Raw genomic sequence first — 27,501 nt, 5'->3', positions numbered from 1 at the left:
TGTGCTAGTTTGAAAACAAACCAGTGGGAGGCACCAAGTCAGAATAACAATTTAATGGAAATTAAAGAAAAGGAGGAAAAAAGGTAAAAGAAAACACTGTCAAACTGACAGAGTCAAGGTACAACCTGACACCCTGTTAGGCAGGGTGGTGGTAGCAGTCTGGTAGAATGGTGGCTGCAGTCCTCTGAAGCAGTGATCCTGTAGTGAAACAGTCTGCTCTTCCTCTGGAAGTCCAGTGGTGGCTGTGTAGCTCCTGTCCTCTGGAAATCCAGTGGGAAGCCCGGTGTCTCTGGTGTTCAGCCTCAGCTTATATCCACGATGGGATGCTTGGTTCCTCCCTCTGGGTGGAGCATCTCACAATGGGGTAACGAGTCATGAGGCAGAGTGTTGATTAGGCTCATTAACAGAAGATAGTCTGGAGGGAGTTATCTCTGAGTCAGGCGGCAGGACAATGATGGGCAATTAACAGCAAGATAGTCTGGGGGGAAGGAGGCAAGGAAACACTGCCCCACCTGATTTTAACAGCTGATGGGGATGGTAATAGAATACACTGCAACCCAGGACACATATGTTTCCCCTCCATTTCTCAAGCTGCATTATAGAAATGAGTAGTGCTAGTCAGAGTGACCTGAGGCTCTTCTCTTGTGTCTCTACAGGCCTTGTAGGGTGTAACTGCCCAAATCACTGCCTTGTTATTTAATGAAGTAGAGGTAATACCAGGAGGCAGCAACTTTCATTGGATGCTGAACTTCTTAGCTACCTAAGTGGAGGAGCTGTTGAAGGGATTCCTTTGAGAAAAGTTGGCACTGCTCTCCCCCTGGAATTAATGTCTCCTACATCCATAGCGACACTGGACTTGCTGACACAAAGAGATGCAGTGTTTGTATCCTGTCTCCCTGGAACCAGATACCATGAATCTTAAGTAGTTTTTAGACATATGTTATGAAGCATCTTCTACTTTCATCAGTGGTTCACCAGCTTCTACCATAGATTCACTGTTAACTTTTCTTTTTTTTTTAAACCTATTCTTTCTAGCATTGGCAAATTCCAGACCTTGTGTCTTATAAAGATCTAGATATTCCTTCCTTTTGAACCTCTGAAAAGTAGTTTACCATCTGAATTGTATTCTTATCACCACACATACGTAAGCAAAAATACTAGGGTCACATGAATTGGGACTCTTTTTGCACATCAGTGAGACCCAAAGGACATCACATGCTTCTGAGCTTGGTCTCCCTCCTTCCACCTCAGTATGCTCCGGGCATCATCAGAGGGGAGGTGATTTGTAGTCAGGGAGAGAATTCACTGTCATTTTCAGATCTGGATCAGCTCTTTACCTAGAGTGGACCTCAGAGCTTCTGACTCCTGTCATGAAAATAAACTTCATGTACAAGTTCTTTGAGCATTTAGCTGTCATTTATGGCACTTCTATGGACAGTGCCTTTAAAGCTGGAACATCTATTGTAAATTGTATCATTTCTACATTCAACAATTATGAATCAAAGCATTTAGAGTCTAGTTGAAGATCAAACGTGTAAACCTAAGAAAAGCTTACATCAGAAGCAAAGATTGACAATTGCAGGATTTAGAACAGTTTTCCACATTCCACTTGCTGGTTTGATTTCTCAGCAGATAAGGCTGCACGCTGATGTATGAATCAGCCCATCTGGCTCCAGTGTTTTTTAAGCTTGCTGCCCCGACTAAACACACTGCCTTCCAAGAACATTCATTATTAGTAACATGTTTAAATTTAAGCTCCTTTGGTACTATGGTTTTTCTTTATCAAATTCAAACCACTTTTCTGATGTACTTTTGTTCTTCTTTAGATACAGAAATGCCAGGTGGTACCTATATACATAGCTGGTCTAAAGATGGACCAGATGAGGCGTCTCACAACAGTGGTCTGAGAACATCACCTAAAAATAAGGGAGGCTCTGTCTGCAGGGTAGACTGCAGCATGAGTCAGTAATACCTGAATCTTTGAACTAGCTATTTTAGATCCTGGGACAGCATGCAACTCACTGCACTGCAAAACTTGCTGAAGAAGCAGGAAAAATGTGCCTGCCATGAGCTCAGTGCTACCTTCACTCAGTAACTGAGCTAGTCCAGGTGACACCCTGCACTCTGCAGTGTAGATAAAGATTCAGCCTTACAAGGTGCAGGGCACGTACAGCACCTGTTGACCTGACAGACATTTTATAAGTAAATACAGAACGTGTGTGTAGTGCAGCGCATCTCGCACTGAATTACAACCAAAATCTTCAACCCTGACTGTTGGAATGCTCTGGTGATTTTTCCATTGCAGAATGTACATAAAACCATTTGGTGAAGAGGCTTTGGGTCCTACCCAGCTCACACACCAGAGCTCCCAGGCTCTCAGTTCTAGTCTTCTTACCCTTCCATTCACAAACATTTTTGGGATGGAGGAAGGCATACTGTGCCCAGCTCTTCCATTCTCTATGCAACTCTTCTTGCTACCATCTATCCTTCTCACATCAGCAAGTGAGAGTCCTAACAACGGGTAGTTGTCAGATAGTTCAAATTAAGTATTTATTTGGAAGTAAATTTGGTTTAGAAATATAATGGCATAGGCATTCCAAGGAGATGTCTAATTCTTTCCTATTGATGTGTTCTTAGATAATTTGTATTGGTTTGTGATTTGCCTTTGTCACTACCTTCACAAGGAATGTTTGCTATCACAACCAGATTGAGGTTATCACTTGTTTCCATTCTGCTTTTCTGACCATAAAAATTCAAAAAAAGTCTATCTGTATATCAGTATCCAAAATGCATTGAAAGAATACATACCTTCCCACATGGGTGACAGAACTTCCATTCTTTGGACTGACATGATAGGATAGGATAAGCTGCTCAGAATTTTTCCAAGATAACTTCCAAGACCTTCAAAGAGGCTTCAGAGAGGACTCAGAATACACCAAAGCTTCATTTAATTTGTTTCCTTGGCAGGGGAGTGATTGGTGGATTCATATAATCGTTTAACTTGAGAGCAGGAATTAAAGTAGAGCAACCTAGAAAGTGTTTTATGAGTCCTTCAGAGTTGCTGGGCAATTGATGGGCAATTTTTTATGCAACTATAAAAGAAAACACAGGAAATTAAGCTGCAGAAAATATATTAAAATAATGTGAAGAGCTTGACTTAGCCCTAGAAAGCTAAAACACAACCAACAGCCTTTTGAATGTTTAAACTGAAACTACATCTTTGCCTTGAATCTGTATGGAAGTTCAGAGTGTCTAGATAAGGTGCTAGTAGTTCCTTCAAGCAATGAATTTCATACACTTTCTGCCATCTGACCATATTAAAGACTAGCTGTGGTGATTAACTCTGAATTACCCTGGAGTTTTTAGAGCTTAACCTGGTCCTTGAAGTTATTTTGATGTAAAGCATTTTGTGGCTTAATATCGTTGACACCTGCACCTCCAAGAGGCACATATGGATTTTGTTTAGAGCTTGTGTTTGCAGTTTTTGGATAGTGCACAATTTTTCCATCCACATTTATTGTCAGCCTCCACCACTACTCTAAAGACGACTTCATTGCACAGCTTTGGTTGTTTTTTAAAGGAACCTTCACACATCATCTATGTTTCTTTAAATCACAGATTTGTAATAATTTGGATTGTGATGCATGACTGAGGGAAAAGGCTAAATGCACACGGACTGAAGCTTGATCCACATTCTACTGTAGTCAATCAACAGATTTCTATTAACTTTGATAGTTTTTGGACTCAGTCTTCTATGAGAACAGATGCAGTTACTGACTATGACTGACTACTGACTTTCTCTCTCTAGAAATACTAAGGAATATGGTAGAAATACGAGACAGAAGATGAAAGGGGAAACTGCCTCTTTGCTGTGCCACACAGAGTAGGTGTTTGGGCCAGGTTCCAAATCTATTTAGTTCAATGGATTTCAGATCAGACCTTGAGGTGACACGTTTGTGTAGAGTGGAAACAAAATTAGAGGGAAGAAATTTTAAAAAAGAATTTTTAATAGGAAAGAAATCCATTTGGTCTCTTATGCTGTGCTACAAATCCCCAAGGACCTCCGGCCACAAAAGTTGTTTAAAATAGTCCTAGTTGACCCCTAGAAGATAACCCTGCACTGAAACTTTGTAAGAGGTTTTCTTATCTGAGGTTCCTGTATTTTTATGAGATGATGAATCAAGACCTAGTCCTGGTGATGAAGTAGCTCTAGAATATTTGCGTTTTACCCTACCTGATGTGACAGTAGTAAAAACTTTTTTACCACTGTAAAAAAATGTCTCCTTTCAGCAGCTGGTGGTTTTGACCTTGAAACAGCCAGTTTGCAATAGCAGTTTGTTCCCCATGTGCTGCTGGCTCTCTGGGCTCAGTTTAGATATCCAGCCCTGAAGCTGCACTAGGAGCAAGTCCAGAATACATAGAACTGAGTTGATGGTGCTGACAGGTTTCCTGCCTTTTTGAGGCAAAGGTATGCAAGAGGCTTTTACAGATACTGAGGAAAGTTTGGTAGATGGGAAAATTTCTGGAAAAAACAGAGCATATTTTATTCCAGGTCACCATGAAACTTGTGCTCCACAATGTCCCTCACTGCCTGTAAGACAGAGATTCCCTGTCTACTCTCTTTTCTTTAGCACCTCTGAATTTGGCCCCTCTCACCAAGTAACCCCAGCATAGCACCTCATACCCAAGTGGCCAAAATATGGTCACAGAACGTTTCCTGCACTGAAGGTCTTTTTGGGGATGTGAACCACAGCAGCAGAATGAGCCAGCTATCTGCTTCTTTGCACTGGCCTTTCTGGTACAAATGGGTCAGCAGACAAACATTAATTGGATCTCTGAGTACAAAGCAAACCAACTGCTGTTACTGTATCTTAGTTTCACTGGAACTGCAGGAAAATAGGCAAGAGCTCTGTGTTATATAAAGTACTACTATTTCTGCATGAAATGCACTGCATAAACACAGAAGAGTATAATTTATGTGATCTTTTTTCCATATAAACATGAAGATCTTTTTTTAAGGAATATTTTAAAAATATGGTTTGGTTTGTACACATAGCACCAGGGTTAGTTCAATCAACAGAGTTTTTCCAGATTTATTCAACATAACTATGATCAAAATCTCACTGTCACTCTCCTAGAAAGATGCATAATCTCTGCAGGATGCTTCCCTCACCTCTTTTAAGTCTTAGACCACTCTGTTTTGAATTTTTAAGGATCAGATTATCAACACATATTTATTCCTCCGTTCCAAATATGTCTCATACTGAATAGCTGTTCCTTATATACAACAGCCATATTCTATTGTCTTGTATGTAGGAGAGGGAAGAGCCTAACATAGAGGATTTTTGCCTGGAGGCAGGCTTCTTTATCTTTTACTTGGAATCTTTTACTAGCACTTAGATTTCTCCAGGGCTGGGGAGAGCTTTGGCTGAACCCTTTGGAACACATCACCAAGGCTGGAGAAGTCAAAGGACTCATTATCACTTTTTCAGAGCTCTGTTTCCATAGGTGAAAGAAGGCTAGTTCAGACATTGTTACTCAGAGCAGCTCAACAACTGTTAACATCTTTACATGCTTATCTAGCTGTCAAAGTGGCTGTTCCAGCAACCAGAAGAGGCATACAGCATTTTAAAAGATGGAGAGAGGAGTTCAGCCCTGGTCCCCTCACAAAGTGAATTTTGAAGTACTTAGACTTACTCTGTGTTTTCCTCTTGACCTTCAGGCTGACAGAGGATGCAAACATGTTTCAACTGTCTGTGCAATCAAAAGTAACTAGAAAAGTAAATTCATACAATCATAGAATGGTTTGGGCTAGAAGGAAGCTTAAAGGTCTTCCAGTTCCAATCCCTTCCACTAGACCAGGTTGCACAAAGATCTGTCCAGCCTGGCCTTGAACAGTCACAGGGATAGGGCAGCCACAGCTTCTCTGGGCAAGCAGTGCCAGGGTTTTACCACCCTCACAGTAATTAATTTCTTCCTAATATCTAATCTAAACCTACTCTCTTTCAGTTTGAATCCATTTCCCATTCAGAATCTGCACATGAATAACTTATCTCATTACTGTTATTCCAGACTACTTCAGGGAGTAGTATTTTGGGGCCTCCTGGAATGAAGCTTTTGCAGTGGAGCACGGAGCCTATTTTGTAGCCTTTAACATTGCTATGAAAACCACTTGGTATGCAAAAATCATCCCTATATTTTCTACATGTACATTACCCTACGGAATAGTCTGTTTCTAGGAAAAGACCTGGACTCCATGAAAGAGGAGAATTAACTATATTTTTTTAACACAGAGACCTAGGGGTATGTGCAAGTTCTACCTCAGCAAAGAGTTCTGCAAAAGCAGATGTCAGGTCATCAAAGTATTGCCCACTTTTGTTGGGCCATGTGTGTGCCTAAGTTGATTCAGGTTTCATGGAATTTTCGATAAGCAAAGAAGGAAGAAGTACTTTGATACTCTAGTCCTGTTCCCCTCTGGCATTAGAAATGCTTGTGGTCTGCACATTTCCAAGAATTGTGCTTTATTTCATAATGGCTCTTTATGTGTGCCTTCTGAATAGGTAACTCATAATTCTTAGGCAAATTTTAAGTTACAAGGAAAGTAATGCAGCCTTGCATTATGCTGTTACAACTTGAGATGTACAGAAAGCAGCATGTGACATCACCAGTCAGCTGGTGTCCAAAGACAGTTTCCTGCACCAGGATACAGCCTAGAGAGCTTAGAGTCTGCACTGCAACTAAACTGACACTTCCAATTGTGTACATTAAGTAGCAAAACTCACTGAGAATACAAAGAAATGTGCAGAAGAGATGTCAGTGCAAGCAGTTGTCCTGGAGTTAGAGCAGAATCCAATTGCTTCTCTAGTGAATACAGTTCCAAAACAATCCTCAGGCTCTTGGTCTGTACATGCTTATGCTCTGTGTTGATTCAGAAAACATGTTTAATAAAATCCTCTCTGGATTCAAATTCATAATCTATCATCTGTCTGCTTTAAAAAAAACCAGACTATCTGCAAAACAGTTCCCAGTATGGTAAGTTTCTTAAGGCATTAGACCTTCTGATTAATTTCATACTGTTTAGCACTTGATTGTTTTTATAAGGGTGGTTAATAAAATAGACAAACCGTAAAACCCAAGCCAGGCTGGGCACCCAGCCTTTCTGCTGGACACTAAAAGCCTATCTTTTTCAGTAAATGACACTAGGTGATTCTGAATGTTGCAGTTCAAAAATAGTTTCTAAGTCAGCAAGCCAAGAGTCTGTAGAATTTTTTAAAAATGTTCTTTGCCAGATGTTCTGATACTAAAATAAGCAATAGTGAGAGTGTTAAGTACTAACACAAATGGACAGAATATTGTACGAGAAAGCACCTCATAGAGATGCAATAAAACCCCACAGACCCTTCCTGAGGGGCTGTACAGGGTCCCAGCAGATCCTGCTGAGGGTTATGACTAGCATGAGCTTTGCCTGCACCTTTCTTGGCCAACGTGTGCAGTCTCCATTTCAGGAGTACACTCACTTCAACCTGCTACTGACTGCAGGTCAATACAACTCAGCACAATGGCTGTCAGAAAGCCAAGAGGTCTCGCTGTCCCCACTGGCAAGGACTGCCCATAAGCAGCTGATTTTCTTGTCTTTCAGATGTCACATCATAAATGCTTCACTGATTATCATGGCATGACTGTACTGATTCTGACGTGGTTTTAGCAGTATGTTAGGTAGCGTCCTAAATTGTCTGTTAGTAATTATACCTACACCTCTTGTCTTTATCCAGAAGGATCCAAGTTCAATGCTTAATTGATTGTAGTTAAGACTGGATCCTAAAGCCATTTCTCAAATAAATCAGCTCCCATTTCCCAAAAGGCTAGATTGCTCATAGCTGGTTACTGCTTTTCACTCTCTGCACATAAATACTTTTGCAGAAGTTACCACTGTTTCAAACACAGGGAACTGCCCATGGAATTTGCCTAAGCTATTCAAGGGATTAGTTGCAAATAACTGATGCTCTTCTACTTCATATCCAAGTAAGGGTAAAACATCTCAGGACCAAGTTTTTATAACAATCCAGGAAGGAATAGAATTGTAAACATAAAAAGCTGAAAGATGATGTTTCCAAAACTGTCATCCATGTGACACAGCATCTGTTTCTCCCAGAAGGCTGGAAAGCTCCAGAAGCCAGGAAGGCCGGGTATATGTACATTTTTGACTCTTCCTCAAACCTTGGCCCTTGGACACCTCAAGTCATGGGCAGACCATCAGGAATCCAGACAGGCTTCCATGAAAAAATATGTAATTGGAGCAGATTCCACTGAACCAGAAAATTTCCATATAATGTCTGTGGTTTATGAAATTCATATCTAACACTTTTTTGTCAGACTATCAGGAAAGCATTGGCGCTGCAGTTCACACTGAGGTAGCATCCCTTCATGGCAAACTTTTTGCCATATTGTTTCTTCACATGCTCTGTCAAATGAACCACAATTAATGGAATCTGTGAACTATACCTGTATGCACTTCTAGTTCATAGTGAACTTTCACATTGAGGTGTACTACAGTTCTTAGTTGATACAAAGCCTGTTTTTATAGATCAGCAGTTCCTCACAGTACAAGCATCAATTTCTAAAAAGCATTCAAGCACATACATTGGCTGAATCCTTGGCTGGAATTGGCTTCATCGAGGCTGGAACTTACCTTGCGTGTATGAGACATCAGTGAAAAACAGCCCAGGCAAACAAAAGAAGCTGGACAGAATCCCGTGTTTGGAAAAGAGAAATATTTGGATATAAGGATTCAGGTATAGCCATCATAGTCTCCAGTTCCTTTTTATAAAATAATTCTTTGGAAGCTAATGAATTTTTGATACAGTTGTATTCTGTGGTATGTTTTTAAAATCTGAAGGATATTTTCAGCCAGGTTTAACCTCTGAAGTTACTTACAGGATAAATTCAAATCGATATCAGGTCATGTGAAGCCCAGGTTGTACATCTTGGCCCCTGCCATTACCTCATGCTAATGTTGGTGATAAATCACTGCTATCCATATTGCAGACTCATGGTCTTATCTTGACCACGCTAAAATTGTAGGCAAATGTAAGCATGGCCTCTCAACTTCTATATGGAAGTCTGAGCCCTTAGAGAATAAATGCCAACCACAGAAACAGAGATAATTCCTTTTCAATTGATGCTATAATGTCTTTACGTTGTATGTTGCTTCCACTGACATGCTAAGAATGCCAGAAAAAAAAAGCTCAGATTGAACCCAGTTAATTAAAAGGATTCACACAGATGGTTTGCCTGGTACTTTACAGAGGCAGCTAATTAAAGCGATGTTAGTCAGCACCATTAAAATGCCAGATAAAGCTTAGAGAACAATCCTGATTAGGAAGCAAGGTTTACAAATAGAGCTTTGAGCAATGCAGTACATTTGCAGTTAATTAATCTGATTCTAACAAGTCTTCACTGAGGCACAGAATAATGTATGCTGATATCAATATTAATGACAAGATTTTTCAAAGCTCAAACGTGGCACTTATTAAAACAAACCACGATGACTCTGATTTCACATTCTACAGGAGAATATGATATCATGGGGGAGTCTGAACTCCTCTAATTAGCCATAATTTAAAAAGCATTAGAAAGAAACCAAGTCCGAGTTGAAGAAAGTCAGTCACACACCAGCAAAGTTAGAGAGAGAGAAACTGCACCAGACAAATTATATTTGGACACAGAATATAAACAAATCTTCCTTGCAGCTCCAGGCAAATACTGTGTTTGGAGAGGATCAGTTGTGGTCTCCAATATGCCATCTCCAATATATGACTATATATTTTTTTGCAATAACAAGTAATGTGGTCTTGATCTGAAAACCTCTTCTAGACCTAACTGTGCAATAATGAAATATGTCCAGTCACTTAATGTGCTAACAGATGATCATATGGACAGGTTTGTGCAGCATAGGACTTAAACCACGGTCTTAGGTTCTGTAATTGAAACTGACTTTTCTTTAAATTATTTCATCAAATAAGACTTCAGCTCCCTGAAAGCAGGTTGTAGTGAGGTGGGTGTCAGTCTCATCTCCCAGGTAACAAGTGGCAGGATGCGCAGAAATGGCCTCAAGTTGCACCAGGGCAGGTTTACGTTAGATGTGTTTAAAATGTTTCAACAGACAGAGTTGTGAAGCATTGGAGCAGACTGCCCAGGGAAGTGGTGGCGTCCTGATCCCTGGAAGTGTTCAAAAAATGTGTGGCTATGGCACTTGAGGACATGGTTTAGTGGTGAACATGGTGGTGGTACTAGGTTGACAGTTGGACTTGATGATCTTAAAGGTCCTTTCCAACCTTAATGATCCTGTGATTCTCTGGTTTAAAATAGCCATAGAATTTCATCCCATATTCCAGACAGGCAGATGTACATGTTTTTGGGCTGCATGTTATGATTTAGCTGTTACAGGCCCAACTCTGTGATCAGTTAAAAGAAACAGATGAAAACAACTACATAGTGCAACTCTCTGCCATCATTTTCCAAGCAATAAAAGTTTCACCATCCTCCTTCCTGATTTAGAAGCCACAGTTTAAGGGCATCTGGTAATTTCCTACAGATCTGAGTATTGTGGCATATACCAAGGTAAATCTGCAGTAAAATTTACTCTCTTCATCCAACACTCTGAAGAGTCATGGTGAGTCATTCAGGTATTGGTCTTTGCAAATGTCAGACCACAAGCCACACACTACTTTTGGACAGGCATCCCACATGGGCACAGCAATGTCCTGCAGAGGCTGTGTGAACAGGGCCTTGTATCCGGTCAAGCACCATCTATGTTATCCTTTCACTTCTCCTTCCATTTTCATTTCTTTCCAGTTCTTCTGCTCTTCCAGTTGCCCAAGGGGCAAGGACATAACGAAAGGTTTGTTGGTCTTTCCTCCTGCTTTCCATGAGATGTCTCTCAGAAAGCCCAAGAAGGAGATTTAAGTTTTGGGAGGCAGCACAGTCCTAAGAAGTCTCTTCATCCATGTTTTCCAATATTTGTGCCTAAATAGTAGCTGAATTTGTCAATTGAATCTTTTGCTGATGACTTTCAAAGGATGTCTTAATTAGAGCATACATCTTTCCATTTCAGACTGTGCATTACTAGCAAGCCATACAGAAAGTGCTGAAAGCAATGCACTTCTATGCCAAACACAGGTGTTGTCAGGGCTCTGTACTCTTTATAAGATTTTGGAAAGGTATCATTAGACTCTCTTGATTGCACTGAACTAATGATGTATCCAGTGCTTCAAAGGTGGAAGTGTGAACACCAAGTGTGTCAGGCAATGAAATGTCAGGCAAGGAACCCTAGCTAGCTGACTTCTGCCAGTCTCCTACAGAATGGACTTTGCTGAGCCCATACACTTTTAAATACTGTAGTACATGTATACAGACAGATTTGACATTTACCATTTAAAATATTAATATTTGATGGACCAATGTAATTAATGTATGCTTTTATGGAAAACTAAATGACAGTGTTTCATGCCAGTGCATGCCAGCAGAAAACTGCTCTTTCACTTGAGCTCACAGCTGAAAAATGTACATTCTGTGGTGTCATGATTTCACAAAAAAAAATCTCTGGTTTTATCTGATAGGTAATGAAAGGGAGTGTAGCAAAACCTGAATTTTCAGGTCAGGTTTCTTTTACATGAAAGCCCAAACCCACTGATTGAAATTTCAGCTGCATTCCTAGAAATTTGCAGTGATTTGGGTTCCAGAGAACAAACACTCCACTGTTACTTCCACAGAGCCCTTGTTTGAAATGCCTTTTCCCATGCTGAGATGCTAAAGTCATGTGAATGTAAGTATGCAGTGCCAGGTTCACTGCCCAAGCAATATCAGGTAACTTGCATTTCATGGGTAAAGTGTAATCCCTTTGCAGAGTTTATCAACTGCTAACAGCTAAATAATCTAGAGGATATTTTAGCATAAGGTATGGATAGCTTTATGTCTCAGAAAAACATTTAACCCCTGTGGTGCAGAACTCGATATGATACTGAGTTGAAGCAGGAGGTTTCAGAGTTGAATTGACACTGCCATCACATGCACTTTGTCATATGCACCAAGTTCTGCAAACAAAGTCCACTCAGTTGCACCTCTGACATTAAAATGCATGTCAGAGAAAAATCAACTTTTGGCTAGCTTTTGGCATCTGCGTTTGACAAGTTTTGCCCATTTTGCAAACAAGAGCAGCAATGAATTGTGAAGGCCACTAGGAACAAACACTTGCTTAGTACATAGCTTTAGTCTGGCAGTCCCATCATCAGTATTGCTGCTCCTCTACCAGAGGGTTTGTGCCTGTGCATGGCATGGAATCATGCATGCCCTGTGGCACAACTTGCTAACCTGCAATTAAGTTTTCTCTGGGCTGCAATACTAGAAATCATTAAAAAAAAAAAAAATCAGTACCCAGTACTAAGAAGGGGGAAACCCTGCTAGAACAGAGCTATTGATAGTGGGATTCTGTGTGTATGCACAGAATGCCTTTTACATTACAGCATGAAAGAGCCACGTACATGTAACAAGTAGGCGCATAACTACACCCTTCAGTCCTAACACCAAATGCTACAGAACAAGGGAAAATACTGCAGCATGAGACAGGGCCATTAGTGCTGGCATTGCAGTTGATCATCAGCATCCTAGGATTAACTGGAACAGTCATCTCAAAGTGTGAATTACCAAAGTTCAGCAAGGTAGCAGTATATCACTCGTACTTTGCAGCATGACAAAACTTGTCATTACATAATACAGAGAAATGAGGGAGAAGGGGAGATTTTCTTCCCCTTTATTTATGACATTGTGAATTATCAAGAATATTTGCATGAAGTGTTCCTTTCCCATTGTTTCCAGAAGACTCCCTTTTCTCAGTAAGCAGCAAAATCACTGGGAAATCCTGTGAATACAATGGCACCACCTACCACCATGGCGAAATGTTTGTGGCTGAGGGCCTTTTCCAAAACAGGCAAGCAAACCAGTGTGCCCAGTGCAGCTGCTCAGTAAGTAACATGATTTGACAGAACCCTGCTCGGTCTATGCTCCAGTTCTTCTTTCTAGAAGATGTGACACTGAAATATAAGCAATACATAGCAAAGGCTGGGAACTGAGAATTAATGCTGAAACTCATGAGAGTGCTCAGAGCCAGCGTGCAGCACCTGGTAAACAAATGCCAGATGACCTCTTAAACACAGTGCACAAAGCATACTCTGCATCTGCTGTAAGTGAGCTTACAATGCAGAGGCAGCAGGTAAAATGTTGCTGCTTGGCATATATAGAATATTTCCCTTCAACCTAACTGGAAAACATAGCTCTAAGCCAATGACTGATTTCATTTAGACTGAGCTGATAAGTAAAGAGCCCCAAGGCCGGGAGTGGACAGCTCTGAACTGGCATTGGGCCACAGAGCCATTCCTGAGATGTCACAATTCAAATCCTGTATATTTGAGCAGTCACGCAGTGACTCTTCAGAGACAGTGTCTGAACCAGAACATCCCTCTCAATCCCACCAGCTCTTCAGTATCGACTATTGGCACCTCTGTACTTCCTCTCATAAAATCATCATCATCATATTCTTCATGAACTAAGAATTTAATACAAGTACTGAACAGACTGTTCTAATCTAATATTCTGCTTTTGCATAGAGTGGCATTTATGTAAACACAGATTTAAGCATCTCCATAAAAAATGAATATACAGTACCAGACAGTCGACAACTCCTTCTAAATTCCCCTTTGTGTTTTACTGGCAGGAAGGAAATGTGTACTGTGGATTGAAGACCTGTCCCAAATTAACTTGCTCTTTCCCAGTTTCTGTTCCGGAGTCCTGCTGTCCAGTTTGCAGAGGTAAGTTCAAGCACAGCCACAGGAGGACAGGCTTACTCCTTCCCCTTTCAGAGCCTTGTCTGTGCACCAGCACTGTCACTCAGGACACTGTCTGCAAGTTTTCCATGTAATTACAATCCAATGCACATCGGGAAATTACCCTGTGAGTGCCAGCAAGGTAACATTGTTACCTTTGTTTTCCTAAATTGAAATAAGGCGAGAATGCACTGATGATGAAGTTGCATCCCCCTAATGAGGTAAATTGAGGCTTCAAATGATGTATTGAAGTAGCTGCCATTACTCTGGGTAGAGAAGCTTTGTAATAAAAGATGGGCTTCTTTCTGACAAGTTACCAGACCTACTCAAGTTGTGCAAGACACGAGAATTTCAATTGAGAGGCAAGGGCAATTACTACAGTATAAATGAGTCAGACAGTACTCATATGACTTCAGGATTTTACTAGCAATTGCATTTTAGATCTTGTACACACAGAACACGTGATTCTAGGGGCCTTCCCAGCCTTTCTGAATGTCTAAACCTAATGGTCTGTCTAAAAGTCCAAAATGTCTGAGAATTTCTGGATAAATTTTATCTCACTGTTAGTATAATGGCACTTGAATCACCACTCCCAGGATATCCAAGCATCTATGACCTGTTTTCAAAGATGCAGATAGGCACTTAAAGGTACCTACACTTTTCAGAAGTGCCACTCTTGATATCAGTGATGCCAGGATGCTTTGAAAAACTCTCCTGCTTGCACCTTTGTGCTGCTGTATTCTTTTGATATTCTGCTTGTAAAAATGTACAACTGCATGGTAAAAATAAGGAGTATTATATAGTTGGTTGTATAATTTTCTCTCTGGTTTAAGAGTTGCAAAACACTAACCAGCATAGTCCCACAGCCCCTGACCTGAGGAGTTGACTGAGTGCACAAAATGGATCAAAAGCTCTGAGCAGCAGAGGGCTGAGCCAGCAAGAAGGTACTTGAGAGTGCATCAGTGCTAGTAAAGCAGCAGGGTGCAGAAAGCCCTGCACAATTTGAAGGAATGAGGTCCTGCACAGAAGCTGTGTAGTCCCATAAGTGCAGCAGGCTGACAAAGCTGCTTACCCTGGGGACATGCAGTGGTAATTAACCTATGTGTGGCACCATGGAGGAGGACCTGAGCTGATCTCTCAGGAGGGCAGTGCTCTGTGCTGCATGAACATATCACCTCAGACAAAACAAGGATGAGGATCTCTCTGCAGTGGTCCTTTGCATAGAGATTGTTCCTCATTCTTTGCTGCTTTGCCATATTACTCCACAGTATCTTTACAAATCTTGAAACTTTTTGCCAGGCAAACTACTTGTGAAGCCACCTGATCTCTAGCAAGCAAAGTGATAGTCCTGTTCCCAGGGTGAAATACAGTGATATACTGTTTTAAATGTAATACATTGACAGTTAATTAAAGTAAATCCTTGTCAATTGTATGATGTCAGTTACCAGGTAGTTATTTGAGCTGTATTTGAAACCAGCTTCTTCCAGTTACAAAAATCAATCTGACTTTCCAAGTACAAAGTATCAGACATAGCTATGCAGTAAACCAGCCTTACACTGGAGAAATCAGTCGCTTCAGACACAGTCACTAATGAGAAAACAGTTCATTAGCATTTCCATATGAGAGGTGAGATTACATCAGATTATGTACCAGAGGCAACTCACTGTCTGCACTGATGCAGGGCTTTTTAAATGTATTTTCCTGTCTACTGCTCTGACTTAAAAATGTCAAATTGATAATTTATCTCATAATCTAGCTTGTCCTTTTCAATATGGCAGAAGCTCTTTTATCTCTCCTCTGTGATTTCTATGAAATGCAAACCTAAACATAATATTGTAAAGATTTAGCACAGCTCATGGGGAGGAAACTGTGAGTCAGTTTCTGCTCCCTGCGTGGCCAAATATATTAATATTAAAATTTGCTGATTTTCATATTCATTCCTCTGCTACTGACTAGACCCTAAATATAGCTGTAAAGCCAGGTGAGACTTTTTCCCTCTGTATCTCCCAAGGTGTTGCACAGTTACTCCTCTAACTGATGCTGTTCTACTTCATGTACAGGAGATGGAGAATTATCATGGGAACATTCTGACGGAGACATCTTCCGGCAGCCAGCCAACAGGGAAGCTGTAAGTGGAACCTACAGTTTAAAGACATACTTTCTTGCTGTGCTGTGCATGGCAGTACATCAGGGAAAAAAGAGAAAAGGATGATAATGGGCTAAATACCTACTGCCTCATCCTGGGTTCTGTGAATCTAGCCCAAAATAGGTTTCTTTCACTCAACCTGAATTCATGAATAATGCTGAATTAGAAACTGTCAGGAGGAGCTCCTGAGGTCTCTGGATTTGGTTTTTGCTGTGTATGCTCTATAAGAATAAGATTTGACAGTATTTGTTTGCTAAGGAAGAATTGCTTTTAAATAGTAATTGCAAACACTAGCTTCCCAGTTCACATACACATTTACTTTAGGGCATCACTGTCTTTGGTGGTTAAAAGTATCCATTAACAACTTACTGCTCAAGAGATGATTTTTATAACAGCATTTGGAGAGAATCTGAAGGGCTTTTAAGCATTAGGGGCACTACCTAAATAAATGAACCAGCAGATCTTTGGATGAGTAGGAAGAATCATGTCTTATAAAATAGGGGCTGTAATATGAAACCTTCAGGATCATGGGCATTTTGGAAAATGATTCTGTGAAAAAAACCAGTGTTTTTGCTCTAGAAAACATGCTATGCACTACTACTCCTCCTCTTACTACTACTACTTTAGTCCAGCAATACACATTCCCCTTGTCCATTGGAATGAGACATTTACTCTTGTGCTCTCTTTCTGTCCCCAAACAGAGACACTCATACCATCGCTCCCATTACGACCTGTCACCCAGCTCTGCCAGGCAGGTAGTTAACATTCCACGATTTGCCAATGCCAGGAGTAACCGTGGAGTCCTAACGGATCCCCAGCAGGCCTCAGGAACAATAGTACAAATCGTCATCAACAGCAAGCATAAGCATGGACGAGGTAAAGACAAGCACTTCTTGCAGTATTGCTCTGGGTCAGGAGTCAATCACCTAGAGCTCAAAAAACCTCTCAAAATATACAGCAGAATCTTGAAAATTCACACTGGTATTAAGAAATCCAATGCAAATCAGGGTGGCAAAAGCAATAAGCTATTGAGGATATGAAATTCCTTCTTGAGTGAGATAAATTCTGGCTACATGTACAACAGTGCATTTCACTCTGCAAAGGCAGTGTTGCTCTCTGAGTTACTTTGTGGGATTGTGCCCCACAATTCTGAGAGCTCGTGCAGTGGCTGCCAGGGTGCTTTGTGCCACAAAGGACACCATGATGCCTTTGATGCCTTTAGATTCACTAATTTGTTCACACAGTGACTTGTCCTGGAGGAAATTGTTTGTGGTTATTTTCTTTACACTCTCTCCTATTTTGTAACTTTCACAGCTTTAAACAGCTTATATTTCAACTGCCCTGCAAATCTCAGACCATAAAGCTTTGCCACAGTATTAGGAGGTTTTCTGCCTCCAAGACTTAGGAAATTACTCTCATGAAAGAGAGTCTCATGTCTTCCCTCAGGTTAAACTAGTTTCCTATACAGTGGGATGCAAGGGTTGCTTTTCCTCCCCTGTGACTAACACAAGGGGCAGAGTAGGCAATTAGCCTGTACTGGATGCCTGAGCTGTAGAGAGGCAAATTTAACCAATGTAATGAATCTTACTCTAAGAATCCTTTAGAGCCTTCTGCTAATAGAATATAGGACATGCTACAATTTGGGGACAGCAGAATTTTAAGCCCATGTGGCAAACCATATTCAAGTCACATTCCTCATGCACTACAGGAAGGGAAAATACCAGTTCACCAGTTAGTGGGACAGCAGGTTTTGTACAGTAAAAAGGGTGGGATGCTCAGTTCCCACAGGGGGCCACAAATACCAGTCAGCATACACTTAGAAACTACCCACAAAGAGTTAAAATCCCTCGTATTAGGGCCAACTAATCTTTTGAGGTATTAACTAACAGAAGGAATGTTGGCTATAGGATCTTTATTATCCACCTGAACAAGCATGAAAAAGCATTCAGATCATGCCAGTGTTTTATGCTGAATCTAGGAGCAGGAATCTCCACGCAGTGCAATGTCTTTGACATGTAATTCACACATGAAGACATCATCAAAGGAGTTTCTAACTGACTTGTTTCAGCAAATAAAGAACGTACAGATGAACAGCATATTTCTGGATGCAGTATAACTTCACTCACTGCCTGGAGAGTGTCTGAGAGATCCCCATGATGGAAAAAGGAATGCTGACCAACTGTTTTCTTTTGTTCCTGCACAACTAACAAGTGTTTTATTAATTAATGCACCTGTCCCTTGAGACACGTTTCAACAAGTTAAAAAATGACCACACAACAGCTCTCCTGACATGCAAATACTATGTGGTTGTGTGGATACAGATTTATCATTCTGAACATGAAGAGCACTAAAAACAGGGTAACCAGAAGTTATTTGCCATTATTTGGCTTGTGCTGGAGGCTTCATCTGCTACCTCAGAGTATATATTTAATTTTTCTGTGTTAATCAACTCTTAAAAGACAGAGAGTATGTATCCACACAGTGTCGTGTATCATCCCTTCCCCTGTCAGGGAGAACTTGGACAGTATTGATGTCCATAAAGGATCTGGAGAACTCTGGCTGGGGGAAAAGAGGTCCATATTATTTGAGCATGTAAGAAGCCTACTACTGAGCAGCTGAGTACTTAACAGTTTTTTCATTTATAGTTTTTTCTCCCATGTTCTAAGTATACAGATAAAACTTCCCTTTTATTTGAGAAACAAAACTGTTTCCTACCTCTAAAAACCCCCATGTCTTAAGAAAGAGTTAAAAAGCAACAAATTATGAGCTAAGTGATAGCATAAGCTCACAAAAGACATTGCAAAAAACACTCCCCATAAATCTCAGTAACTCAGTAAAGTATAAGCCAGTTGGTTACATCTGTTACCAGTTAGATATAAATTTCAGATTACAGATAAAAATTAAATGGCTTTTGAAAGTTACAGGCAAAATAGGAACACATTTCACAAATAAAAACATTAATAAAAATGATGGCATATTAGAAGAATTGGAAATATTTACAACATATCCCAGCTTCACTTTTGTTGCTTTTAGAAATCAGGCGGTGCCCTTTCTTTCACCTTGTTAGGATTAGTTTGCATTTTTCTTTGTGTTTATAAAATATTTAAAAAGAAAGAAGTAGGATTTATAGGACAAATGCAAACATGGTGTAAAGTGATATAATTCCCATCAACTGCTGGGTGACCCAAAGTGGCTTCTACCAGGCATGGATTTTTCCACTCTCTTTGTGTCAGCTGTATTTCTCTGACTCCCAGGGGCTCTGCTGAATAAATATTCTGAAGTTCTTAGAAGCTGTTGGAATGAGATTTCAGTCCCATATGCATCTTTTCATGTTAATGTTTTCTTGTGATTCCAAAAGCCAAATTACTTTATATACCTATCGACATTTATATTTCCACAAAGGAGTTAAACTTCATTTCGCAAGTATTCTGTGGTTTGTTCTGTGTTCTACGTAGCAAAACTCTTATGCAAAAGCAATAAAAGGCCCAGGTGGCACTAATCCATTCAGCTGATAGCATTGCTCTCACTGCAAAGGCTGTGTTCAGCTAATGGCTGGAGCTGTGCAGATGAATTCAGTAGCAAATGACATGAACCTGTCATCTGCAAATTCAATTCAAATGCAGCCAAAGCCACTGTAGCAGGCTGTGTCCTGTGTGTGGACTGAGAATACAAGGGGAAGGAGTGAGTTTTATAAGCTGGTTAATGCACAACTGAAATGCATGAACCAGGGGGGAGCTAGTCAGACACTTGACTCAGACACCTTCACTCTTTTCCTCAAAATATAATGGACATCAGCAGAGTTGGAATCAATGCAAAACTGCTCAGAAAAAGGTGACCACGGGCTCAGAGTATTTTAAGTAAAGGAACTCCAAGTTAAAATTAAGAAGCAGAGAAATGGATCTGAGATGCTCACAGATGATGTACAGAGACACTGCTTTAAAGTATGTATGCATATCTTTAAAATATGCATGAATCAAATAAATATTTATAGATAGGTAGCCAGTGACCATACCTTTTCCAGCTGTACTTTTTCTTCTTTTTCTTTTCCTTTGCAGTTTGTGTTTCAAATGGCAAAACATACTCACATGGTGAATCTTGGCATCCCAATCTCCGGGCCTTTGGAATTGTAGAGTGTGTGTTGTGCACCTGCAACATCACCAAACAAGAATGTAAGAAAATTCACTGTCCAGAACAATATCCCTGCAAATACCCTCAGAAAGTAGAAGGAAAATGCTGTAAAGTTTGTCCAGGTAAAACAAAGTTGATCACAGACCACCTTTTTACTGTGCATGTTAAAGGGCTTGGCTCAGGCCTCCGGATCAGACTAAGCTCCGATGTGAACAGCAGCAGCTGTGCCATGTTCCTGTGTGTGTGTGCAGAGGCCTCAGTGTGAGACAGGCAGAGCTGCCTGGCCAGCTCTCCTCTTGCTGCTGCTCCTCACACTGGGGACATGCTGCTGGCACGTGTTCTGAGCAGTCACTGCCTTTCTCTCTGCTATTAACACGACTTCCTGATGCTCATTTCCAAAGAGTACTACAGAAATGTATACAGAAAGTTCATTACTGCCAAAAGACTCCTGTCCTTCCCCCACCAGAGTGCCCACAGAACCTTCAAATCCTTTTTCTAGCTTCGGAAATCCACATGGAGATAACATCATTTCTGCTTTTCAAAATGTACCAGAAGGATTCAAAACTCTGATTGGTGTCAGTTACATAACTTAATCCTTAAAGTAAATACTAACATCACAGATTTAGCATTGTGTCTATGCTGCACTAATGATAAAACTTCTGTAGACATTACTAAAATAAATGCCTACAGCTAGTGAAAAATCTGCTAAAAGGATTCTGCTGATGGTTTGCCAAATGACAAGCCATGTTTCATGTGATACAAAAGGTAAAGGAGTGTCCAGTTCCCTTATGTGCTTTTAAACAGTTCCCTTATGTACCCATCTGTGTGTTTGTTTGGTGATGCACTGGGCACAAATGTTCTAAGGAAATGAGTTGCTCAGCCATATGTAGAAACATTCGTAGAATGCACACTTCCCATCTTCTCTTGCTAGTCTTGCTCAGTGGGAAAAAACACTGTGCAGTGGCAGTAGGCAGGCAGAAGGTGTGTATCTAGATCTTCTGGATACTTGTGAAGCAGAGATCCACAGCTTTCATTGGTAAAACAGTCAACAAAACCTGGCTAACAGGCTTCAGTAGAAAAATTAATGGCAAAAAGGAAGTTACTGCCTTGTTTTTTGAGATCCTATGTGCCCGTTTTTAAGAAAGCTGAACCTTTTCCTGAAGTGTCTCATGTATATGTGATGTATTAATTATTAGGTGTTTCCACAAACAGTGGTCTGAGCCTCTAAGTTGTATCATCTCTCTTATATTCCTGTCCAGCTTCCAATTGCAAACAGAATAATTACAATTTCTGCTTATATGTTCTACAGCTTTACCAGGTGGGCAAGAGATAATGTGCACTGTGGGTGGTTCAGGCTTGCACTGGCCACATGGCTGCTGCCAAGCAAAATGCAAACCTCACAGATTCTTTTCGTCAGCAAAACATTAATTCGGGTCTCTTCACTCTAACCAACCACCAATTTTAATTTAGTTATTTTATTACCCTGAGATTTCTAACACTATTTCAAATGTGCTTGAAACACGGACAACAGGTTCAAAAATTGTGAGGAGTCTCCCAGACCACACAGCTCATTTCCTTAGGAGACTGGATTAGAAGTATAAATACTGTCTTGCCACCATGGACAGGCTGGCAGAACCTGGCAGAACAGAGCACTGTTAATTGTCTGTGTTAATAGCTGGAGATGGATTTGTGTGGCCATACAAATGAACATTCTACTTTCAAACTAGCCATGCTTGGCTATTGATGCCAAGTAAGTTCTGGAGGACTTGATTATAGCTGTAGTATGTGTTCTGTCCTTCTTGTTTTTTAAACAGAAGAAGTGCCAAGTCAAACCTTTGACAACAAGGATTACTTCTGTGGGAAAGAGACATTTCCTGTCTATGAATCCATTTTCACAGAGGAAGGAGAAACCACCAGGAAAATTGCAATAGAGATTGAAAAGCCACCTCAAATAGAAATACATGTGTGGACAATTAGAATAGGTGAGTTAAGCAAGTTCTTTCTTTAAACAGTGTATCATCTTCCATTAAAATCCCAGGACAGTTTACAGATCCAAGGATTTTGAGACTGCTGTTCTTTTGGCTCTTTAGGATATCACTATTACAGCCACTTCCAACATACTCTAATTTTTCTGTACAAAACCCATCAGAAACACACAAAGCTGTAGTTCTGCTAACTCCTACCCTTCACTGGCAGCAAAAGCACAATGACAAACAGGTTTTCAGTATTACTCTGTGTAATTTATTGCAGAGAAATGGGTAGTAGGGTTTGAACCAAGTGCCTGGAGGCTGTTACTTAGGATGACCCAAAAAGCTTTCCACTGAAATCAGTCTGCCCTATCTGCCATACTGACGATACACCCATGATGGTATATATCGAATATGGGCAAAAAATGTTTTAAGGATGGAAACAGTATTTTTTACTAGACTAACTGGTAAAATCGGAACAAAATAGAGAAGCATTCAGAAGCCCAAGCACTACTGCAAGTTGTGAACTTTCAGTGTAATAAAATTATCTCCAGCCTCATAAAAATCCTCTCTCCTCTATCTACTTTAAGCAAAAAGCATATGCTCCTCATAGGAAAAGGGTGCTCACATAGAGCACCCTTTTACATGGAAGTGATACATCCCTAGATGCTTTAAAGGAGAAAGCCAAGGCCAAAGTGGGAGCAGAAAAGAAATCACAGAGCTTTGGATGGTTCACAACTACCCTGTGTCTTAAGAAGCCACAAAGCCTCATAATGATTTGACAGTCATGTTGCCTGCTGGCTCAAAATGGTATCTGACTGCAAAATTATACTGGTTTTCTCCAAGACATTGGAACTTTTGGCTTCTGTTGTAATCTTACATTTAATCATAATAAGGAAGCATTCATCTATTTTGGAAACGAATTGGCTAATTCTCACACCCCTCACAAACTCACTGCAATCCTAATTTCACAGGAGGATTTACAGGGGAATAGCAAAAAAATGGGGGGGGGGATGGAAAAACAGAATTAAAAAAAAATAGACTGAAAATTTTACAAAAATGCAGGCCAGCACACCAGCTTTAGAACAATGGGCACATTTCCAGTAACATGCACTTCTCATTTCTTTGCTGAAGGGATTCTGCGTCACTTCTATGTTGAAAAACTGTCCAAGAGAGAATTTGAAGAACTTCCTTACTTCAAGTTGATAACAAGAACAACCCTTAGTAAGTAAAATTCTGACCTATTGAAGTTTATATTCTCCATATAATCATAGCCATGAAAAATTTTCTCTTACTCAGCACAGTCAAATGGATGTACTGGATTTTCCTCCAGTACATGATCACAATATTTGATAAGTTTAGTTTTAAGTAATCAAAATACAGCAATTTAAAATATAGATACACATAACAGTAGTTCATGTCCATGCTGTCTTAGTCTCTTGTATTTTGATAAAGTACAATATAGGGTCTTTTCTGTCCATGCTAGCATAAGTCTGAAATAACGTCAGCACATCAGCAAAATTTGGATTTATTTATGTAACATGGTCAAGTTACCGCAGTGTTTTAGAAAGTAATTTAGAAGGGAGAAAATTCAGATGTTATTAAAGGGGTTCTACATACACTTATGTTATATTTGAAAGACTATTCCTATGTTCTTAACAATATCTTCATTATTGAAAAGTGTTTTATGAAAGACATGTACTTCTTTTATCACTCTTGATTCAATTTTGTTTTTGTATTTCATCCAGTTTGGGATTGTGACAGTAGTTAACAATTACTAATTCAGCTAATTTGCTACTTGAATTAAGATATAGATATTTTTAATTCCTAGTTCTTTTGCATTACAACTTGTAATGTTTTTTTATAATTTTTTTCTATAATTTTTTCCTAGTTAAGAAGTCTTTTTCCCAGAAATAATATATTCTTAATCGTTACAGACCTATTGAGATACAGATAAGTCTTCATATTAAAAATTCCCTAAATTTTTGCTGTTAGCCTTCTGTAAGCTTGTCATTGTTATCTGTAATGTAGTATTCCACTTACCAGGACAGCATGCATTTCTATTAATACCATCAAAAATGTGTAGAAATGTTAATTTCCATCACACTTTGTATTATACACAGGTAGGAAGAGTTCACAGCACATGAAACATTTAGCTGTGTTGCTTCCCAACTTTCAAATACTTTGGTTTACCAGGGTATCCAGTGCCAATAAAGGGTTGAATATACAGAGCCAACTTACAGGATTACTTAATTAAAAGAAAATAGTAATATTCTGATCCATATTTATATTTTTAACAAAGTTATTTTGCATGGAATATGTTACATGGTTGTAAGATGCTTTGAATATTTTCCATGGGAGGATTGGACATTCCCTCTTTGACCATTGTGAATCAGTTGGTTTACAGAGTGCTTATAAATGTCTTCAAAGTCCCTGTGCCCTTTTCTAAGTCAATATCTTTCTCCTTTGTGTTTTTGTTTTCAGGCCAGTGGAAAATATTTAGCGAGGGAGAAGCTCAGATCAGCCAAATGTGTGAAAGCAGAGTGTGCAGGACTGAGCTCGAGGATTTGGTAAAGGTTTTGTACCTTGAAAAGTCTGAAAAGGGTCATTGTTAAGGGAGACAGCACTGGAGGGAGAAACGTAAGAAAACTTATGAAAACTTGGATCTGCAGCTGGACTGCAGGCTTATTTTGCTTAAGTCAACAGTTGCCCTAAACCCCAAAACTATAATGCAGTAATTATTCACATCATGCACAGCAAATTTGCTGCTTTATGTGTAGTGGCCTGTGTCAACCGTTCAAATATCTCCTCCAAAAGACTAGAAGGCTCTGTGTTACTGGTGAGGGAAGGAGAAAGAGAGACTGTGCTTTCCCAGAGTTGCATTTCTTTACAAGTTAAAAAGAGAAAACAGAACATTTTTACTATTATTATTTGGCAAGTTATTCAAACTAATGAAAAGAAGGACACCTAATAAATGTGCAGGAGCTATGGAGAGCATTTTATCCTGTGCTGAATTTATACCATTTCTAATGTTGAAATGACTCATGGATTTCTTGTAGTAATGGAGGAAAAATACAAGTGATACAATACTCATGTTGGAGACATAAAAACCAGATTTAAACTAACAAACTCTTTAGCAGCCTGCCTTTGGGATGATGTCTTGTAGTTGAGCAAACAAAGTCCATAATCTGAACAGCAGGTGTTAGTGGCAATCACTATATTTTTGTAGCAATTGGAGCAAATGTTCACTTTTAAGTGGTTTTCACTCTTTCTTCCACCCACTTCTCTAAAAGTGTTAGCTCCCTATCACAGCCCTAATAACTTCATTCTTCTGGGTCCTATTTACACATGCTCTTGGCTGGTAAACCACCTTCTAAAGTGACGTGGCAGAAGGTAGTGAAGTACTTGCAGTGTTTTCAAAACACCTAAAGCATTAAAACTCACAATTCATAATGCCTTAAAAGTTGTGACAGAACTTAATTTATTTGTTCTGATTTGTTACAAACATAATCTGCATTTTTCTGAGAGTGGCCTCTCAATTCTCATGTTTCAAGGACAGCTCTCTCCCATGACAAACACCAAACAGCTATAGGCTTCTAGAGCACAACAAGCAACTGCTTGTTGTGACAACTGTTATCTTTGGGGAAAAAAACCAAATCTAAGCAGTTCTGTTAAATTTAGTATAGCATATCTACAGTGTGTTTAAGACAGGTGACTCTCATCTGCAGAACAATTGTAACAATTTAAAAACTGTTTTCACCAAAATCCTGTACTGCCCTGTGGCTGCAATGTTGGATTAAATCTCAAGATGCAAGTGACTCTGCCTGCTTTTGCTCCCATTTTCTACTCCAAAAGCAGACAGGAATACTGCTGTTTAAACACATGCTAGGAAACAAAGCTTTATGGAAATGGCCTGGACCAGGGGCTGGGGCTTCACAGGGAGTGAAATCAACAGTGACAGCAAGGATTTTGAGGTTTGTCATTCTGCCAGTGACAGTACTCTAGGGTGTCCACATTCCTAAAGGGATGAAGTTGTGGGAGAGGTTGGTATTGAATGCCAAAAGCCTATTCAGGCAGAGCTTCACCATCGTGAGGGGATCCTTGGCTTGGGCAGCAGACCCTGGCAGTCTCCATCAGCAGTGCAGGCCTCATGACCTGGCTTCTCCATGGCACCCAGGTCCTGCCTGTGCTGCCTGAGCCTCGGGACGAGTGGGATGCAGGGCTTCTCAACTAAGAGGAGCAAGTGAGGAGAACAGACATGAAGGTGAAGGAAAGTCTGAAGGGAATTAGGAGAAAACATACAGGGTGATCTCAGGACCACCCTGCTGTCCCTAGGCCTGGACAGAGAGCCGATAATATTTGAGCATACTGGCCATTTGAAAGCACAGCAAGTTGAAACGCAGGAACACCTGGCTAAGAGAAGTGCTCTATCACTGTTCATTAAAAAGAGAGCTAAGTGAACTGTCCCGCCACATTTCCTGGGCACTGTAGCTTCCATAAGTCCTGTCCTGGTGTTGGAAAGGGGTGTAGCAAATCCAAACCAAGGCCCTAAGACCTCACTGCACCAGAGCTGCAGTGTAACTGTAGAAGAAGCAGTTTGGCATGAGCATCACTGATTGCACATGGCATCTAATGGGTTGAAATGTGCTGCAAAACTGTAAAATTTTATTATAAATCTTTAGGAAGAGGTTCTGAGGAACTGTAGTGTTCTGGTGAGAAGACCAGCAGTTGATTTCTCACCTAACAGGCATTGTCTGTTTGTAGAAGTAGCTGGTGAAAAAAGACTAAGTGGAAAGTGTACAGTGTTTGTAATTTTTTTTACAAAGAAGGAAACCTGTTTTTTGTATTTGTGACAGGACTGGTGGAATCCAGATTGTGTATTTATTTTATAATAAACACTCCTTAAGAAAAGCAAAGAACAATCATAAGCATCATTTAATAAAATGCAGTGTTGTGTTTTTCAGTTTCTGGTCACTAAAGACAACGAAATACACAGTGTCATGTTTTGCATTCTCTTCATGAGATGTATGTCTGTTATGGTACTTATTTATGTACTTGTATCACTTTGACCTGGTTTGATAAATTAATAAACTCTGAAGTTGATAATAAAATACAGTGGTTTTCATAGGGTGCTGTTTGGTCAAGATGTTTGGTTTCAGTTCCCTGTTTGCAGTCCTGCTGCTGCCACCTCAGAGAAAGTCTGAAGCCATGTGCCCAGCTGGGCGCAGTGCATGGCTGCCTGCTGTGAAATCGATACTGAGATATGGAAGAGTCAGATTGGGAAATACCCATTTCAATTCAGCTTTCACCTACCCAGCAAGATTAATTTTGAAAATCAAAGCATTGACATCCATATATGGAAACCAACTAAACAAGAAATCAA

The 27,501-nt window shown here is 40.1% G+C and overlaps 1 protein-coding gene across 3 annotated transcripts in view; it reads left to right on the top strand.

Moving 5' to 3' along the window:
• Positions 1–27,243, top strand: part of CHRDL1 (chordin like 1) — a 38,919-nt gene extending 11,676 nt beyond the window's left edge. The window contains exons 5-12 of one of the 3 annotated variants that reach the window (XM_042029115.1): positions 12,877–13,019; positions 13,769–13,862; positions 15,938–16,005; positions 16,725–16,899; positions 20,079–20,273; positions 21,966–22,133; positions 23,253–23,342; positions 24,603–27,243. In XM_042029115.1, coding sequence (XP_041885049.1) covers positions 12,877–13,019; positions 13,769–13,862; positions 15,938–16,005; positions 16,725–16,899; positions 20,079–20,273; positions 21,966–22,133; positions 23,253–23,342; positions 24,603–24,733 — 1,064 coding nt within the window. In that variant the 3' untranslated portion in view covers positions 24,734–27,243. Of the gene's footprint in view, positions 1–12,873; positions 13,020–13,768; positions 13,863–15,937; positions 16,006–16,724; positions 16,900–20,078; positions 20,274–21,965; positions 22,134–23,252; positions 23,343–24,602 lie in introns of all 3 variants that reach the window. The other 2 variants (XM_042029108.1, XM_042029100.1) reach the window with 2 other exon arrangements.
• Positions 27,244–27,501: the final 258 nt, after the last annotated feature.

The sequence above is a fragment of the Corvus kubaryi genome, unplaced genomic scaffold, assembly GCF_017639235.1.
Source record: "Corvus kubaryi isolate FWS band 111438036 unplaced genomic scaffold, C.kubaryi_AGA036_p1.0 130, whole genome shotgun sequence".
Classification (NCBI taxonomy): domain Eukaryota; kingdom Metazoa; phylum Chordata; class Aves; order Passeriformes; family Corvidae; genus Corvus; species Corvus kubaryi.
Note: the sequence above shows the minus strand (reverse complement) of the source record. Positions and strands in the feature narration are given on the sequence as shown.